Source organism: Carettochelys insculpta, chromosome 12 (assembly GCF_033958435.1).
Source record: "Carettochelys insculpta isolate YL-2023 chromosome 12, ASM3395843v1, whole genome shotgun sequence".
NCBI classification, from domain to species: Eukaryota; Metazoa; Chordata; order Testudines; family Carettochelyidae; genus Carettochelys; species Carettochelys insculpta.
The window spans coordinates 10193658-10213549 of record NC_134148.1 but is presented as its reverse complement, the minus strand read 5'-3'; the positions used below and the strand labels follow the sequence as shown (position 1 = coordinate 10213549).

The 19892-nt window shown below is 43.6% G+C and overlaps 1 protein-coding gene across 9 annotated transcripts in view; it reads right to left on the bottom strand.

The window, feature by feature from the left end:
- Window positions 1–10142: 10142 nt before the first annotated feature.
- Window positions 10143–19892, bottom strand: part of HERC1 (HECT and RLD domain containing E3 ubiquitin protein ligase family member 1) — a 280539-nt gene continuing 270789 nt past the window's right edge. For 6 of the 9 annotated variants that reach the window (XM_075007327.1, XM_075007334.1, XM_075007331.1 and 3 more), the window contains 9 exons: window positions 19230–19368; window positions 18773–18942; window positions 18177–18346; window positions 17169–17334; window positions 16511–16587; window positions 15796–16048; window positions 15395–15547; window positions 13983–14288; window positions 10143–11103 (listed from right to left, as the gene is read on the bottom strand). In XM_075007327.1, coding sequence (XP_074863428.1) covers window positions 10918–11103; window positions 13983–14288; window positions 15395–15547; window positions 15796–16048; window positions 16511–16587; window positions 17169–17334; window positions 18177–18346; window positions 18773–18942; window positions 19230–19368 — 1620 coding nt within the window. In that variant the 3' untranslated portion in view covers window positions 10143–10917. The remainder of the gene's footprint in view (window positions 11104–13982; window positions 14289–15394; window positions 15548–15795; window positions 16049–16510; window positions 16588–17168; window positions 17335–18176; window positions 18347–18772; window positions 18943–19229; window positions 19369–19892) is intronic. The other 3 variants (XM_075007330.1, XM_075007336.1, XM_075007332.1) reach the window with 1 other exon arrangement.

The following is a 19892-nucleotide window of genomic DNA, read 5'->3' as shown; positions in this document are numbered from 1 at the left end:
CAGCTAACCAATCACTAGCTTCAACTGAGCACAGTAAGACTGAACTGTGACAGTTGCAGTATAGAATGGGTTAGCATGAAGAGCGGTTACTTCCTCCTCTCCTCATACCCTCAAATTCAGGCATGTGCCATTTCAAAGTGATACTGATGTCCAAAAACCGTGTGACAAAAAAAAAACACATGTATCGTCTGGCAAATGAGTGACACAATGAGAAAACTAGGCTGGTGTAGTGATTTTTCTTTTTTAAAGGCTATGAACAGCTTTTCTGCCCAGCATATTGAATGTGGTCTTATGTGCACCTCCTTGTAAGAATTCCCCACCCACCCTCCCTATTATTTCCATTTGTATTGCTGTACTGGCAAGGTTGGGCCTACTGTGTGTGTGTGAAGTAACAGCAGCACTCTGCCTTGCTATGCTCCTGGCTCATGTTAGCCTTTAGCCACAGTCGTGCTCTCGGGAAAGGGCAGCTCAGCCAGAGCCCTAGCCGCCAGTGTTCATGTCAGGCAGAGTGTAACAGCTCTGGTACAGGCCAGTGTTTGCTAGGGATCCCCCGGTGGGTGATGTAGCAGCCCACTCTCCCACTAAGCTCTGTAAAACAGTTGTGGAGCTTTTGGTATAAAAGCTTGGCCAGCATGCTGGCTGCATGGCCCAGCAGGAGCCGCAAACTCCTTGGCACGTGACAAGGTTGCACTCAGGTCCTCAGCTCTAGTGCTCCAGCCCTGTCCAAGGGTATGGCTGCACTAGGAAATCAGTTCAAATGTGTTGGCCAGCACCCAAGGCTAAAGTGCACATCCACACAGACAACATGGCAACAGCATGGGCTCTGCCCCCAATCAAATTACCAGGTATGACTGTCAGCAATGGGCTGTGGGCTCCTCGCCCACAGTTGTGGCTTCCCTGTTGCAGTATGGGGTTCTATCCCTGTCTGTGTGAGATAAGGCAAAAATATGTCATGGGTGTACACCAGCAGCAGCCTATAGTGTCCATCACACCTTTTGGAATGCAACAGCAAGAACTGTTTTTGTGCCCTTTTTTTAACATACTCTTGCAAACACTATTGCAAGGCTAGCATGGAGTCCATGCAGCTTAAAACTAATGTGCTGGCTCTAAAGTGCCATGAGAGCATTGCAGCCTCCCAGGCGGCTATGGCTCTATACTAGTGTACACCAGAGAAGAGGAACAGGCAGTTGCTGGCTGCACGCTCAGCCTTCTACACAAAGCCCTGGGTATGGTGCCATGAACCATAGTCAGCCTGGTGGGCCCACAAAACTGCCACATGCACAAGGCCACTTTCAGGGAACTTTGCAACTTGCTTCCCCCTCCCCACCCCCCTGGTGCACTGCAATACAAAAAAAAAAAAAAATACAACCGGCTCTAACAGCTCAGAAATATGTAGCAAGCCTGCTGTGGAATCTTGTAGCCTCTCATCAGTTCAGTGTGAACAAATCTACAGGGCAGGGGCAGCTGCTGTGAGCTGGGTAGCCAGTACCATTCTGCTAGGAAAGTGACATGTGGACAGCTTTGTCATGATTGGCCGGGGTGGGGGGGGTGGTTGCCCTAACTGTAGTGGGGTAGTAAGTGCCATGCCTCTGCTTACTTTGGCAACACACACAACTGTGCCACAATGTACAAAAACCAGCCGGGTACTGCTCCATGGTGGCATAGGCATTGACGAATGGGTTAGAAGGTTGAAGATTAGGGTTAAGGGGTCATTTCACCAACATCCACGTGAGCTGACTGGCAAAAGTAGAGAGGCCTCTTCAGGAACTTGGGGCTGTTTAGAATGCTGTAGACTGGCAAGTTCTTCCCAGACCAGACCCAGCACCATTGGGGTGTGGCAATGCCAACAGTGCTTCTGGGTGATCCAGGTTAGCCCTTGGCTCATGAAGCAATACACAGACACCCTGGAGCACAGGGAGGAGCAGATCACCTACACTATGAGCCAGAGCAGAATGGTGTTAGAATAGGCATTTGGCTGTTTAAAATCAGGAGCCTGCTGACTCAGCTAGACCTCAGCAAGGACAACTTGTGGTAGCAGCCTGGTTTAATTTGAAAGTAAAAGGGAAAAACCTGATACCAGGCCAGAGGCCAATCACCTGGCTGGTAATGATAAGCCAGACACCAGGGCAATAAGGCAACCACAGTAAGGAACACTGCTAATCAGGAAGGCTTTGAAAAACTGCTTTAGTAGCCCCTGAATGAAAATGATTAATCTTAAAGACAAGTTTTTTTTTGAATGACATGTTGAAGGGGTGGGGGTTATGAACAGTGTTATGACCACAGACATGAAAGTCATGTCTGTTGCTCTTAAAGAGCTGCTCCCCACCCCCAATCATATGTCTTTGTCTGTAAAGCTTAAACACTATAGGTCAGTTGGATTAATCGCTCTTCCAGGTAATTAAACCAACACCTGTTGGCCATGTGTCCTACCTTCGCAAGCAAGTGAACTTGTAAGCACATCCCAAGCAGGGCTGAATATATTTATTAGAATAACATTCCAATGAAACCACATTAGCATGTAAACGGTTTCATTCTTACAGGAACTTGTCAGACTGGCATAAACTGCTTTCTATAGCATGAGTCAAACAGGGGCTACCCTCATCATTGTCAAGGATGATACCATATCTCCGTGGATTCACAGCATTGGTTGTGAGAAAGGAGCTTGTAAAGTGCCCCCCCCGCCACCCCTTCAACATATCATAAAGACAAGTTTTCTTTTTTATACAATTAATCATTCTCATTCAGGGGCTAATAAAGCAGTTTATGGTAGGTAAGCCAAGGCATTTTGCTATCACGTTTGGAGGAATAGTAACAGAGAGGAAGCCATGCTAGTCTATACACTATCAAAACAAAAAGCAGTCAAGTAGCACTTTAAAGACTAGCAAAATCGTTTATAAGGTGAGCTTTCGTGGGACAGACCCACTTCTTCAGACCTGTGTTCATCTTCTGTGAACCTGTGCCAGTGTCACAGCTGGAGTAGGGATGGGTGGCCATTGATGACAGAGACTGCTGTTGAACACACTACATCAAACCCTGAGTGATGGCCAGACATTGAGGAGATTCATTTTCTGTAGCTTTGTTTAACAACACAAAGTAATCCAGTCACTGACTCTCTGTGAAAGCTTATAGACGTACTCCCTGTAAGGACAAATCTGACCTTTTAACTGTCCGCTGTACAGCACGTACTACACCGAGATCTTAGATCCTGACTCAGTTCACTTCCAGTTACGGTAATTTGGCACAGATGGAGGGAGGGGAGAGCCCCTCCATGGTGGAGCAGCTCTCTATCACTGTGTGGGCTAAAACCAGATCCCACTCCCCAGGCTGAGCCAGTGAGCGTTTTCCTTTCCCCAGCAACCTGAGAAAGGCAGTGGGGGTAGGGGTAGTGGTCCCGTGGGTGGTGGAGCAGCTCTCAGTCAGTGTGTGGTCTAAAAATTCCCCCAACCTTCTGGCTGGGACAGCAAAAGTTTTCTGTCCCCAGCAGCCCAGGGAAGGGGTCCCATGATGGCAAAGCAGCTTGTCTTCTCCTTCCTGTACCTAGTCACTGCATGGTCTCTACCTGCCCGCCTCCCCCCCCCCCAAAACCCCTGGCTGGGACAGTGGAAGTTTCTCTTTCCCCAGTAGGAGCTCAGAAAGGGGAGGGAGGCTGGGATGGCAAAGCAGCTTCTTGGGCTATGCACCTTGTCCTCAGTCACTGTGTGGTCTTAAACCCCGCCCTCCAACCTCTGCTTTTCTCCCTCTGGAGCACCACATGGCTCCCTGCTCTGCTGGGACCGTGCACATTTCTTTCCCCCTAGCAGCTTAATGAGGGAAGAGGGTGGTCTGGGCATGGCAGAACAGCTTGCAGTATCATATAGTAGCTAAGTGCTCTTTCCTCTGCTGCTTCTAGGTTGCAAAAAGAGACATCAGTCTCCTTAAAGTAAGGAAAATTGATAAGGAAGGGGTGGTCAACTCAATGTGGGCACAGGACTGGTCATTACACAAAACTGCTCTATGGTGCCATGATTCCAGACTAACTTACTGGTGGTTTGGTGAGGAAAGGAGTCCTGTCAAGGTCAGTGTCACAAAAAAAACCTTATGAGAAAAATTGAAGAGTAGCTGTCTGAGAGCTTTATGGAGATGTGCAAGGAGGAGTGGCTCTTAGCTCTGAAAAAACCATCATAGTTGTTCTTTCAGAAGTTCCCAACTGAACATTGACTTAGTACAGCTCCAACACAGAAGAAAGTGCAGCTTTCCCTTTTAAAAAAGGTAATTTATGCTTCACACAGCACTGAATGTGCTTTTTTCTTTTCTGGTCCTGTAATATTTCATGAGTTATGAACCAGAGTAAGTTGGTGATGCCTGCCCTGATCTAGCAACAAATAATTCAAGATTGCTGCTGGCATTCTCAGATCATTGGGCTCAGGAAACAAGCACAGAGCACTGGTATTGCAGGATGACGCATATTAGGACTGACAAGCAGTGACTGGAGCACTTTCAGCTGCACAGATCTGAGTGGAGGTCACCCCTGCACAGGTACAAGGTACAAGCACACCAGACTGACAACTGCCCTCGCTGTGGAAAAACAAGGGGTGATGGCTGGGTGGAAGTGGCAGCTCCAGAATGCTGCTGGTCAGTCACAAATCAGTTTGGAATTGGAAAGTTGCCTGTGAGGGGCTGCGCTGTTAAAAGTGTGCAGAGTCATTAATCGCCTCCTACCAAATATAAGGTTGGTAGAGGCCTCAGGAGCTCATCAAGGCCAATCCCCAGCTGAAGGCAGAACCAACCCTAACTATATTATCCCAGCCAGACTTAAAAACCTCTAGGGATGGCAGTTCCACCACCTCCCTGGGTAACACATTCCAGTGCTTCACCTGGTGAAAAAGTTTTTTCTAATACCAATTTAGAAACATTCTCCCAGCCCTTCCCCACTGCAATTTGAAACCTTTGCTCCTCGTTTTGTTATGTCACTACAGAGAACAGCCTCCATCCTCTTTGGACCCCGCACTTTCTTGTAGTCGACGGCTCAAATCCCTCAGAAATCTCTCATACGTCAGATGCTCCAGTCCCTTCTAATCATTTTTTGCTGCCCTCCACTGGACTCTCGTCAATGCACCCATATCTTTTCTATACTGAGGTGGAGGGGGGGCAGAACTGGACATAATACTCCAGTTGCAGCCTCACAAGTACCAAATAATCACTTCCCTAGATTTGCTGGCAATGCTCTGACTAATACACTGAAGTACACCATTAGTCTGCTTGGCTACAAGAGTACATGGTTGACTCAGGTCCAGTTTCTCATACACTGTACTCTGGAGAGCTGCTGCTTAGCCACTCAGTCCCTGGGCTGCAGCAGTGTTTGGGATTATTGTGTCCCATGTGCAGGACACTGCACTTGTACTTGTTGAACCTCAGACTTCTTTTGGCCCAATTTGCCAATTTGTCTGGGTTACTCTGGACTCTAGTCTTATCAACCTTTCCCGCTAGCTTTGTGTCACCTGCAAACATGCTGAGGGTGCAATCCAGACCCTCAGCCAGGTCATTAATAAAGATGTTGAACAAAATCAGCCCAGTGTGAACACTTGGGGCACTCTGCTTGCTGCTGACCACCAACCAGACATCGAGCCACTGACCACTACCAACAGAAAGACTGTGAAGGTCCAGGAAAAAATGGAAGGCTTTGTGGCACTGGGGTTCCCTGTGGCAGGGTGCTCGCTGGAACAAATATCCCCACCTCAACTATGCTGCGACAAAGGACCAGAAACAAAGAGCATATGCTGAGTCATGAACCACAAAAATTGTGCAAACCCCTCTCTCACTGTTCCTTGGCTAGGTTGCCCAATTATGACTTTAGGGGTGCGAGTGGGTAAGGGCAAGAAGGAACAAAGTGTGGCTTAGGAAGGGGGTTAATAAGCAGGTAGGGCGCTTACTCTGAACAGTGGCACTCTTTCAAAAGCTTGAGTCATGAACCCCAGTCTCTCAGCCCTAAAGATAACCTGGGATGCAAGGGAACATCTCCTGCCTGCACGTAGCTTCAGACAGGCTCCATATGCCACTCATCTGTGTACACTTGTCACGTGGCTTAGCAAAGCTCCGTACCAAGTGAGGAGGCACAAGGCAGCTCTCTGAACGAAGCTTCAGCAACCAATTGCAGAATGTCGACAGGAATTTTTCCCAGGGATAATTACAAAGGACTCTAGAGACATCCCCGTGTACGTTAAACTTTTCTGCCACAGATCTCCTGCACCAAAGGACAGAATCTGTTAATATAGGCCCCTTAACCGTCCTCTATCGTGTAACTAAGAACCACCCAATCTCCTCTCATAATGCAAGAAGTCCTGTGGCACCTTATAGACAGACAAAGATTTCTGGAGCATAAGCTTTCGTGGGCAAAGACCCACTTTGTCAGATGCATGAGTGCGACTTTTCAGTTTAGAAAAGAGGAGACTGAGGGGGGACATGATAGAGGTATATAAAATTATGACAGGTGTGGAGAGGGTGAATAAGAAGTTATTTACATGTGCCCATAATACAAGAACCAGAGGACACCAAATGAAATTAATGAGTAGCAGGTTTAAAACTAATAAAAGAAAGTTCTTCTTCACTCAGCACATAGTTAACCTGTGGAACTCCTTGCCAGAGGAGACTGTGAAGGCCAGGACTATAACAGAATTTAAGAAACAGCTAGGTAAATTGATGGAGGTTAGGTCCAAGGTAGGAATGGTGTCCCTGGCCTCTGATTGTCAGAGGCTGGAGATGGATGGCAGGAGACAAATCGCTTGATCACTGTCTTCGGTCCACCCCCTCTGGGGCACCTGGCACTGGTCACTGTTGGCAGACAGGCTACTGGGTTGGATGGACCTTTGGTCTGACCCAGTATGGCTGTTCTTATGCTAAGACAGACCCAAGCTGTTAGGAACATTATCCTTGATGAGATCGAGGCACAAATGGTGGTGCAGCTTTGTGACTTTGTCCTCACCCACAACTGTTTCAGATTTGAGGACAATTTATACCTTCAAATCAGTGGCACTGCTATGGGCACCCACATGGCCCCACCGTATGCCAACATTTTTGTGGCTAACCTGGAACAAGGCTTCCTTAGTTCTTGCCCCCTTGCGCCCCTCCTCTACCTGTGCTACACTGATGACATCTTCATCATCTGGACCCATGGGAAGGAGGCTCTTGAACAGTTCCACCGTGATTTCAACAGTTTCCACCTCACCATCAACCTTAGCCTGGAGCAGTCCACACAAGAGATTCACTTCCTGGACACTAATGTGCAGATAAGCAATGATCGCATAAATACCACCCCATACTGAAAACCCACGGACCACTACGCTTATCTATACGCCTCCAGCTTCCATCCAGAATGTACTACACAATCCATTGTATACAGCCAGGCACTAAGGTACAACCATATTTGCTCCGATCTGTCAGACAGAGAAACATCCACAAGACCTTTACCAAGCCTTCCTCAAACTACAATACCCACCTGAAGAAGTGAAGAAACAGATTGACAGATGGGTACCCAGAAGCCACCTTTTACAAGACAGGCCTCACAAGGAAAACAAGAGAACACCACTGGCCATCACATACAATCCCCAGCTAAAGCCTCTCCAACGCATCGTCAGTGATCTGCAACCTATCCTGGACAATGATCTTCACTCTCACAGACCTTGGGAGACAGGCCTGTCCTTGCGTACAGACAGCCTGCCAACCTTAAACAAATCTGAGAACCAGCAACTATAGACCACAACACAGTAACTCTCAACCTGGAAACAATCCCTGCAGCAAACCTCGCTGCCAACTCTGCTCACGTATCTAACACCAGCAATATCATCACAGAACCTAACATCAACTATACGATCAGGGGCTCCTTTAGCACATCTACATCTACTTTAGCACATCAGGGGCTCCATCAGCACAGCTACTAATATAATATATGCCATCATGTGCCAGCAATGCTCCACTGCAATTTACATTGGCCAAACTGGACAGTCTCTACTTAAAAGAATAAATGGACATAAATCAGACATCAGGAACAGTAACATACAAAAGCCTGTGGGAGAACACTTCAATCTCCCTGCACACTCAGTAACAGATTTAAAAGTAGCAGTCCTACAACAAAAAAAAATTCAAAAATAAAACGGAGAGAGAACTCTCTGAGCTGGAATTCATTTGCAGATTTGACTCCATCAACCAAGGATTAAACAGAGACTGGGAGTGGCTAGCCCCTTACAAAAGCAGTTTCTCTGCTTTGGAAGTTCACACCTCCACATTAGAGTCTGACAATGGACCACATCCCCCCGACTGATTTGACTTGTTTTTTCTCCTCTCTTGATGTATACTACTGATAATGGGCCATTTCCACCCTGATTGAATAGACCTTGTCAGCTCTGGTCCTCCCTTTTCCTGGGACCCCCCACCTTTAAATACTACTCTGAAACCCCCCATCCCACTCATGCATCTCATGAAACGGGTGTTTGCTCATGAAAGCTTATGTTCCAAAATATCTATTAGTCTACAAAGATTCCATAGGACTTGTTGTTCTCAAAGATACAGACTAATACAGCTACCTCTCTGATACTTTTCTCATAATGCAGTATCCAAGCAAAACAAGCACTCACCAGAGCTCCCCTCTCCTGCATCCTGTAAGCCACAGCCGGAATGGTGGGACCTGTGTAGTAAGCTGAGGCCTGAAACATCAGCCCACATCACTGGCCTGCTATGAGGCCTGAGGCCTAAGCCACAATGGGCAAGGCTGTGTGAATGCTAAGCTTTGAGCAAGAGACAGGCTCTGATAATAGAATTTAGCACAAACAGGGTTAGTGGTATAAAACACCAAAAGGTGTTGGGCAGGGACTGCGAGTACATTGTAGAGGGAGTCATATCAGAACAGCTCATGAAGAAACATCTTGGTACAAATGCACACCCCACAGATAACAGAAACATACCGACCTAGGTTCTGGACAAGTGACAACATGATAGTGATCCAACACCCATGCACAGGTTAATGGGTGATAACTACGCAATGTCGAAAGGACAGCAACCTGATGTGTTTCTGTCCAACCTCGGGGGCAGTGACAGATCCCAAGCACTGACTGAGTCGAATCCATTTTAATGAGCATACATGTGTTAGCCTAACCATGACCTCTGATCTGGGGAAGATCATGCTTCATGTTCTATACATCTGGCTCAGGTACCTTCGCTCCTTATCTGACTCTTTGGTCTTCGGAGGCTCACTTGAAGTCTACCACATTAGCCACCTGCACAGGTGGCATGTATGCATGTAGCCAAATGATCATCATCACTGATGGAGGAGGAGACCTTTTAGGACATCACCCCATGACTTCCAACTACTACAACTGGCTAGAAAGCCCTTCTATGGGCTCCACATCATTGTCCTACTCCATCTCCTTGGGTACCTCTTTCTCACTAGGGCTGAGTCTGCTGGCTGCTGGCTCCAGTGCCCCCAAAGTATCAATGGGGCTTTTGGGAGTGAAGGTGGGGTTGTAGCTGAGGCTTAGAAGGGGCATGTAGCTCCTTATAAGAGTGGTATGTCTTTGGCTTTTTGTGAGAGTGACCTCCCTTGCCTTCTGATATGCCTGACTCAGCTTCTTGATTTTAGCATGACACATACATGGCCCTTTCTGGCCCTTGTCCTATGCAACCAGTCTACAAGTATTAAAATTCCTACAGCTAGTATAAAGGTTCAGCTACAGAGCCTCCTCTCCCCATATACTCAGCAGATCTAACAGCTCTGGTGTGCTCCGTGCAGGCACATATCTGCCACGAAATGCCAACCTGATCAGCTGGGAAGATGTGTGAACTGTGCACTCCAAGCACACTCAAAAAGGAGTATCAATTCCTGGGCTTTCAAAATGTGAGGGGTGCATACCTGCATTTGGAAGGGGTGGGGTTGGGGTCAGACTCCTCCAGCCAATGTTTCATTACTGCTGTGGTGGCAGCTGGGAGCCCCAGGCATCCAGCCACAGCAGTCAGGAGCTCGAGGAGTTATCCCTTTTGCTCTCCATCATCATCAGCAGTCCTGCTGATAATGTCACTGCTTCTGCCCCTTTTGCCATGGGCTGCACTGCCAGCACTTTAACATCAGCCATGTACAGGCCAGTACTAGTGGTGGTTTTTTTACCAGCATTCCATACTGACCTACTTCCACCTCTGCTTTTGTTGATAAAACTGAGTAGTACAGACAAGGAATAAGTCAATGCTGCAGGGTTATTAAAATTCTGGAACAGTGTTCAACATGCAGTGCAGTGACTATTTTTTAACTGGAATAAAATTGCTACTGCTATATTGGCTATTCATATGCTAATAAGCTATCCAAGACTGTTTCAAAAAGCCCGTGTAAATCATCCCCATGTTAAATGTTTGCCAACTGAGAAGTTTAAGTCTAAATTTCTATATGCTGAATAAACCTTGTAAATTACTGAACATGCACAAAAACCCACTCATTCTTGTCTTTGCTTTATTTTCTCTGCATAAGGAACTCTGCACAGGCAATTCAAATTAAAATAAATATTCATGTAAAACTGTCCATGCTAATGAACAATTATACACAATGTACAACTCTTCATGTTCACTAGGAGGGCTTACAAATGTACCATTCTCAAATTAGGGAGGGGAAAAAAAAAAAAGCACCAAAATGGCTCCATGCAAAATTATCAAAAGTGACCAAAATATGGAAAAAAACATATTGACTGCACTTTTTGAGGGGTTTTGTCATTTTTTTTAAACAATCACCAAAAATAAAAACATCTAATTTGTTGTTACATTTAGAGTAACTAAAACGTGGCCACTGGTTATTAATGTCTGCTTACGCTCCTAAAACACCTATGGTTACCATAAAATTGTGTCAACATTGATTGGACTTAGGGCACTGTTTGTAACAAAAGGAAGATGGATTTTGTTCACAGAAAGTTAATAATCTGTGTCTGAGCCCTCGGCATTGTCCACGTTGCGTGAGAGCATGTAATTGTCCATATCTATAGACCTGCAGTTATTGATTGCATAGCGCAAACGCTCTGCCATGATTAGTTGACTGGAGTATGGTGGGAGTCTCAGTTGAAAGAAACAGGTCTGTGAGGTAGGCAAGCTGTCATAAGGCTGTGGAAATAGATAAAAAGTAGGACATGGTTAAGACTGCAAACGAAAAGAAAAGCAGCAAATTCATTGCTTTTCCCTGCCCAAAAAACAACTTTAAAAAAAGAGCACACTCCTCTCATCCAGAACAAGGCCAATAAGCAGCAAGAACCAGTAACACCTTATGTTTGCATTCCAGTTAAAAAACTGTCACTATCATCCACCCAAACATTATTTCTACCGCCAATGACATGCCTCTAATTTAAGAGCAAAGCTTCCAGGTTTTTGTCTATTGCAATATATTAAATAATAATTTAGACCAAGCAGTAAAAATTTTGTATCCAACTGAAATTACTAGGGGCATGTGGACAGGCATAATACAATTTAAATGTAAGGAAAAGACCTTTTAAATGCAAGATTATTTTCTGTTTTAGCGCAGGAGCTTAATTGTTAGGAGCAGCAAAATACTAAGATTATCAGTTTCCATTTGCTACCTAACTTTCAAAGTATCATAAATATCCCTCTCATGGTTCTTTTGAAACAAAAAGCAGTCAAGTAGCACTTTAAAGACTAGCAAAACAGTTTATTAGGTGAGCTTTCGTGGGACAGACCCACTTCTTCAGACCATAGCCAGACCAGAACAGACTCAATATTTAAGACACAGAGAACCAAAAACAGTAAGCAAGGAGGGACAAATCAGAGAAAGATAATCAAGGTGACCAAATCAGAGAGTGGAGGGGTGGGGGGGAAGGTCAAGAATTAGATTGAGCCAAGTATGCAGACAAGCCCCTATAGTGACTCAGAAAGTTCCCATCACGATTTAAACCATGTGTTAATGTGCCGAATTTGAATATACAAGCCAGCTCGGCTGCTTCTCTTTCCAGAACAGTGCGATAATTCCTCTTCAGTAACACACATACCTTTAGGTCATTGACAGAATGCCCCATTCCATTAAAATGTTGACTAACTGGTTTGTGGATCTGGAGTGTTTTGATGTCTGTTTTGTGCCCGTTGACCCTTTGTCTAAGAGAGTTAGAAGTCTGTCCAATATACAATATACTGGAACACCAGTCCTGGACCCTTTCCCTGCAACAAAGCCCGCTGCCAGCTTTGTCCACATATCTTCTCTGGAAATACCATCACTGGACCTAACCAGGTTACTCACAGAATCACGGGCACTTTCTCATGCTCCTCTACTAACATCATATAAGCCATCATGTGCCAACAATGCCCAGATGCTTTGTATATTGGACAGACTTCTAACTCCCTTAGACAAAGGGTCAACAGGCACAAAACAGACATCAAGACACTCCAGATCCACAAACCAGTTAGTCAACATTTTAATGGAATGGGGCATTCTGTCAATGTGTGTTACTGAAGAGAAATTATCACACCGTTCTGGAAAGAGAAGCAGCCGAGCTGGCTTTTATATTCAAATTCGGCACATTAACACATGGTTTAAATCGTGATGGGAACTTTCTGAGTCACTATAGGGGCTTGTCTGCATACTTGGCTCAATCTAATTCTTGACCTTCCCCCCACCCCTCCACTCTCTGATTTGGTCACCTTGATTATCTTTCTCTGATTTGTCCCTCCTTGCTTACTGTTTTTGGTTCTCTGTGTCTTAAATATTGAGTCTGTTCTGGTCTGGCTATGGTCTGAAGAAATGGGTCTGTCCCACGAAAGCTCACCTAATAAACTATTTTGCTAGTCTTTAAAGTGCTACTTGACTGCTTTTTGTTGTGATAGTGTATAGACTAGCACGGCTTCTTCTCTGTTATGGTTCTTTTGATATATGCTAATATTGAGGAGGAAAGTTTCAATTAATTTAATGAAATTAAAGTGCTCATGTAAATTTTCATGAAGATATAACAATAAGATACCTCTAAACATATTTAAATTTGTTCTAAATCTTCAGAAACAGCTGCAGTCAGTCTTCAACCAATGCATTAGAAAGTCAGTGAACTGCAACTGTATTTCTTGGGAGAGTGCCTGTATCCACTGGGTTCCACATGGGAAGGAGGGTGATATTCGGTGGCAGTTGATATGGCAACAGTTTAGCATCTCAACTGCCCTTTTCCCAAGTCATTCTACAATGAGAACACTTTCAGAGATGGAGCATAAACAAGACTGAACTAAGGTTGTTTTTTCCCAATCTTTAAAATACTAAATCAGTATTCTTGTAGTAGGAAATGACTGGAGATTAAATATGGTGCAATCATTCACACTGCCTACAGCTACACTAGAGAGTTTTGTTGACAAAAGTGGTGGATTGGCCACACACAAAATGCGTTTTGTCAACAGCATGCTGACAAAAGCTGGCACTTTCGCCAATAACCTTCTGCCTCTTGCAGATGAGGAAGATCGCCTTTGTCAACAGAATCCGTTGACTAAAAATCTGCGTGGATGCTCTGGGAGGCTTTCTCCCAACAGATAGGGCTTCCAGGGCTCTGGACAGCCCTGTCTGGTATGCTTCTGGTTAGCTGTTTTGTCAAGAGTGTGGCTGGGCAGTACGGCCAGTCTGTCATCAGAGTGGATCATTCTTTCAACCCATTTTTGTGTGTGTCCACACTCTGTCAACAGATGTTTTGTCAGAAAGTATCTTCTGACAGAAATGTCTGTTGACAGAGGATTCTAGTGTAGACACTGTGTTCTTTAGAAACCGGCCTCAACTTCACCTAATAATTACAGTCATCCTTTTTGTGTTCAAAGTAATCAGTAAATTATGCTACAATTCACACAATGTTAGGTACTAATAAAGAATTAAATTCCCTGGCTCTAGAAGTCAGAAACTCATTTCATAATGCATAGTGCCTCAGGGATTAATGTTGGTAAAAGGCAGCTTTCACTAAAGGATTGACTAAAGTGCGCAGAAATGAACATATTAGAAAATAGCATCTTACCCTATCAACCTTCATTATTTGGAATCGCTGAGAGATATCAGCAGTGTTCGCTGGCAGTCGAGATCTCCCTGACACAAATCTCATGAAAAGGACTCTTTCCTCATTTGAAAACTCTTCAAGGGTGTGCCAGAACCACTGAACTAACTGGTGCTGTTCATCAACCTCTCTGTACCGCACAACTTTCTTTAGGACCTCAACGGAGATTTCTGGCATTCCACAAACCATCTGTTCCAATTGCTTAGCAGTCAGAAGAGATAACAAAGGAACGGGAACAATCCAAGACATTCCTTCTCGCACAGCAGCCACCTATACCCCAAAAAGAATAGTTACTGGATTTATTTTATGTGCTGTTATAGTTACTGTATTTATTTTGGGTCCTTAGCACACAACTTACAAGCAAAGCTAAGATTTTGAGTTTGAACACATACAGATGAACAGGTTAAGAGTACAATTTACATTATTACCAAAATACAACATAGTAATAATACACATGACCCCGCTTCAAAGGATAAGAGACTCCCTCAAAAACTGCTCAAGTGTTGCAGAGAATTGTCTTTGACCAAAATTATTTTAATAGTATTTTCTTCAGAAGTGTGGGTCTGCCCAACAAAAGCTCATCACCTAATAAGCTATGTTGTTAGTCTTTAAGGTGCTACATGACTGCTTGTTTATCATATATTAAAAAAGAAGGTCTATCTTTGAGCTGAAAGGCTTAAGTTCTTAGAGTCAGTACAGAGATGGCTACAGCCACATGACCCTGACGCAGAGGAAAATAAGTTCTCTGGTGTAACGTTGCTGTATTAACACACGAGGCTACTATATAAATCACAAAATGGCATTTCAGCAAATGATACAAAAGGTATTTATATAAATTACTACATAATTTTTCAATTCACCCATTAAAGTGTTTACGCTTACTAGTCAAAAGCAAGTAAGGTAAATATTAACACACACACACACACACACACACACACACACACGCGCGCACGCGCACGCGCGCGCACACACACACACACACACACACAGAGTTTATTAAGTTAAACAGATGTTATTGATATTCAATGACAAGTGCTAGAGTATGTGCTGATGGAAACACAACATTAAAAGTGCTCAGCTTTCTGTGTAAGCCCTTGTTAGATTCCCAGTCAGTTGATTTCACTGTGGCATTTCTGATGAATAAATATCAAATTTTCACAGGTTTTCTGTGCTCTTCTGGTCTTTCTTGACATTCTAGACTGCTGGGTAACATCTAAGATGTGAATCAGGTGAATCAAGTTTACTTTTAAAATGATACACATATTATTAAAAAAAAACAAGAAAGATCCAATAAATTTTGTGTAAACCAAATCATAGCATACTGCAATGATCACTATCCAGTCACCAAAAGAGGCAGAGTTGAGTGAGAGTCTCACCTGACGATCAATTTCATGAAGTCGGTACTCAATTGCCCTCTCCACATATTCTTTCCTGTTTGAAAAGGTAAGTGGGATACTGTTCCCACCAGGAATTATGGGAACCATTTTACCATCAGCACTTTGGCCAACAAAGGAATCGAGAGGAATCATCTAGTAACAGAAAAGAAAGTACTGCTCAGGATAAGACATTTGGGTAAAGCATTGAATTAAAATCACTGTACGTCATTTAGCAACAACTGTGATCATCAGATCATAGCCACTGGAGGCAGTTTTAAAGTGTCTTCCCTTACAATAAGTCACCTCAATCATTTTTAAATTAGTATGTTGTAATTATGATCACGCTGTAAAAACAACTGGGTTCAGAATATTTGGAGGAGGGGCATATTTCCATAGCTTACCTCATGGAAATTCTCTTCAGTAATCCCGCTGTCTTCAATGTGAAGAATGCTGTTGAGGGTCTGCACATACAGCAGGTCCACCTCCTCTAAATCTTCCAAAGTAAGTGGGATACAACAAAGTTGCTTCCAGACCATTGGAGCCAAATGAAGATCTAAAGGCTTCTTGGTACGAATAGCCACGCCCATCAGAATGCCTAGGAACTTAAACTGCATCAGGTGTTCATCTAAACAGGCTGAAGAGTTGAAAAGAAACCTAAAAGAAAAGAGAAATGATGTAAAGCCTTCAATAAAGTCAACCTCTCATTTCTTAAGGCTACGTTAAAAGACAGCTATATGGAGGGCAAGACCAACAAGTTCACCACACAGCATTTAGCAAATAAGGATGGAGGGGGAATAGGCTGATTGATATTATCTTTCGGCCCTTTGAATCCTTAAGGCTGCCAGGGGTCAAAATGACTCCAGCCACAAGCTAGCGCATGTTCAGTGCTGCTTTAACTTATGCTCCAGCAAAGTTAACTGTTAGACCTACCTACTGGGAGCCTTACTTGTAGGTGCATTATGGTCTGTCCCTGCCCCTTCCTCACTTTGAAAGAAGAGTGTTCAGGATGGAACAATCAAAAAGCCTCAATATTCGTCAAACAGCTGTTACAGGAAGCGTTTCCTTCCCTTTTTTCAGCTAGTATCCTGTAATAAGATGAAATGCTATCCAACTTACCTATCCCTGTTGTAGCCTACTTCAGCAGTAGCATTCGGAGAAGGAATAAGCAAATCCACCACACCAGTTTCCAGTTCCTTAAATTAAACAAAAAAAAAAACCCTGCTTTCTTAAACATTCTAGTTCAGCACATTGCATTATCTTAATGGCAATTTTCCCAGAAGCAACATTTTGAAGGCTCCCTCCTGCCCTCCCTCCAAAGGAAATCAGCACGTGGTAAGTATTTTTAGCAAGATAAAACTATAAGAAAACAACAGTAGTAACCAGAAATCCGTATCTGAATTATGGTGTATTTTATTTAAATTGATTTTGCTGCATTTCTAAGTCTAACACAGAATACCTATGCACATTCTATACCAGTAACATTTTAATGGCACCATCACCAAAAGCTAATGTGCTACATAAGGTCTGCTAGCCTCCTCCCACTTTGGGAAGATACACTGTTGCCCAAGTGTAGCCCCAGAACTGCTGACATTTGATGGCATGGCCCAGGAGGAAGATTTTTTCCCTTCACAAAGGTACCCAGTGCATACACTGGTATAAAGGCTGTCCATCAGAGGAGAAGATTTGGGCCAAAGTGTTACATTACAGGAAACGGTTAGAGAAGATGAAAAATACATCATATCCTTTAGCAAAATGTCTAAGATATTTATCATACCTGACACATTTCTGTAATTGTGTCATCAAACACCCCGCCGGCATCATCAGCCCCTTCTCCCACCAGTTTCACTTTCCAGGCCCGGGAAGGTAAGCGAAGGTCTGACGCATTCAGCTTGACCACTTGTCTTGCTATTTGTACAAAAATAGGCTTACATTTCCGACCTCTTCAAAGAGAAAGAAAGGGATAGAAAATGTAATTCATAGACACATCATCTTTGGATGCTCGTCTACCCAGTGGGGTAATGTGCACTATAGGGGTGATTTCTAAAGCACACTAAGACATTATGTATTAAAAGGTCCAAACAGACATTTCCTGGTGCACACTTAGGCTGTGTCTACACTACCTCCCTACTTCGAAGGGTGCATGGTAAGTAGGGTGTCGGGAGTTTATTAATGAAGTGCTGCAGTACATATGCAGCACTTCATTGAGCAAATCCCCCCCTACACATGGCAAATCCACAGTTTTAAACTTTGAAGTGCTGGCTTGCGTGTAGCTGCGGCTCAACCATCGGTACTTCAAAGTGCCTGCGCAACTTCAAAGTCCCTTTACTCCTCAAAACGTTAAGGAGTAAAGGGACTTCAAAGTACCCCAGGCACTCTGAAGTACTAGCGGGTGAGCGACGGCTGCATGCTAGCTGGCACTTTGAAGTTTACACTTTGGAGTTGCCATGTGTGGGGGGGAATTTGCTTAATGAAGTGCTGCATATGTACCGCAGCACTTCACTAATGAACTCCTGACACCCTACTTACCATCCTCCCTTCGAAGTAGGGAGCTAGTGTAGACAAGCCCTAAGGGTTCCAGTAGTGCTCTTTAATGGAAAGCACATGAGAACCTCTTCAATGCATTATACAAAGACTATTAATGAAAAATATATTAGTGTGCTTTAGAAAACTCATCCCCCTTTCACGTATTAACCCACTGTCTTGTAAAGCTGTATTGTATGCTACAATGACAATTCCAGTTTCTACTGAATGTTTTCAGAATCATCATGGAGCCAGTACTGACCTGGTTGATATTCGTTTTACAGTAATTTGAGGCCCGTAGTTTTTCCCCTGAACCATGGTTTTTCCTATGGAGCGTACCATGGGAAGAGTGTAGACTCGTGGTGCCAATAATGGTCGTAGCTGTCCTTGGACTATCCCCCATGTTCCAGCATTGTAATGAGATGTACTGTTCTATAATACAGCAGCATGTTCATAAACATAAATATGTTTTAGTTATTCAGATTAATTCAAATAGTTCTAGAACAGGAATCTCCTTAATTAAATACTACCTAAACTTTCCTCATAATAGTTTAGAAACTGATGAAAATACAGAAAAACTACTTAAAGGATTTTCATCTTACCAGAATGTTACTGATTGTTTCTCACCAGTTATAGAAGGAAAGGTAGCGGAGTCATGATACTAAGGTATTTAAAAATGCACACAAATCAGAATGTTTCAAAACTATTTTTGGGAGAGTCTGAGCTAATGTTGTTTTCCCTCTTCTACAGTTGCAAAGCCAAGAGACCCCTATTACCAGAATTTGATTTTGAGGCAGAAAACTTGAGTAACAAGGCACAAAAATAAATTTGTTAACTCTTTTCAAAAGAAAGTTTTACCTGGTTATTGGGGCTGAGATTAAGTAATCTCCATGAAGAATACATGAGGTCTGAAAAATGGTATAGCAACCTGAGTCTCGCTCTCACAGTATGAATGCTCACTTCCTTCAGTGCTCCATACTGTGGTGGAATGGCATCAGGTAAACCAAGCTGTAAAGGCACTGACACACCTGCCACAGAAAACAGATGAAGTTATTTCATATAAGTACCTGATATTGCTCCTCTTTAGGCTAAAGAGAAAATTCTCGTGGGCTTCAGTGAAATCAGTTTTGGGCCTTAATAGACAAAAAGAGCCACCTTTTCTCTCTACTAATGTCATGGGACTAAGACAGTTACAACAACATTGCACACAAATTTTAATAGGTTCTTGCTGGTGCCATCACCAAGTCTTCTACTGCCCAAATGGACATGCTCATGAAAGAAGAATATTTAACACAAGCAATCATCTATTCTTCACCTGGAGCTCTCGGTGGGACAGGAGGGGCAGTCCATGCAGCACTGTGACAACGTCCTGCTGAGATCTGTCGAATATTCTTTCCTTGCAGAACAGTTATTAAGGTTGGTTCTCTGACATGGTTGGTATGGCCCAATCCAAGCTAGCAATTTAAAACAGATTTAAAAAGAATGCATCATCAGGTTCTAACAAGACCAAAAATTAGCTTTTATTATTTGAAAAATTCTCCATGCACAAGTTCCAAAGGAGTAGAAAGATGAAAACTGACAAGATGATGCTTTCAGCATATGCTGGGAGAGAAACCTTTTACTAGAGAATGCAACTTATAGCATTTACTAGCTATACTGCTCTAATATAATATTACACCTATGCTGAACATAGCTGCCTGCATCTGCCAAAATGACAACATTGAAATATAAAAAAAATAAGCTACTTCACACACCAGACAGCTTTCAGACTAATGGTTTGTTTTGTGACCAACTTTGTACATAGTAACAAGCAGTTGTTGCTCCTCAGAGACTAATACATTTAGTAGATCATGAGCTTTCTCTACCCACAACAACTCATGATCTCATAAATTTGTTAGTCTCTAAGGTGCTGCAGAACTGCTTGTTATTTGTGAGGCTACAGAATAACCTGGCTACCTCCATAAGACTTTGTACCTGG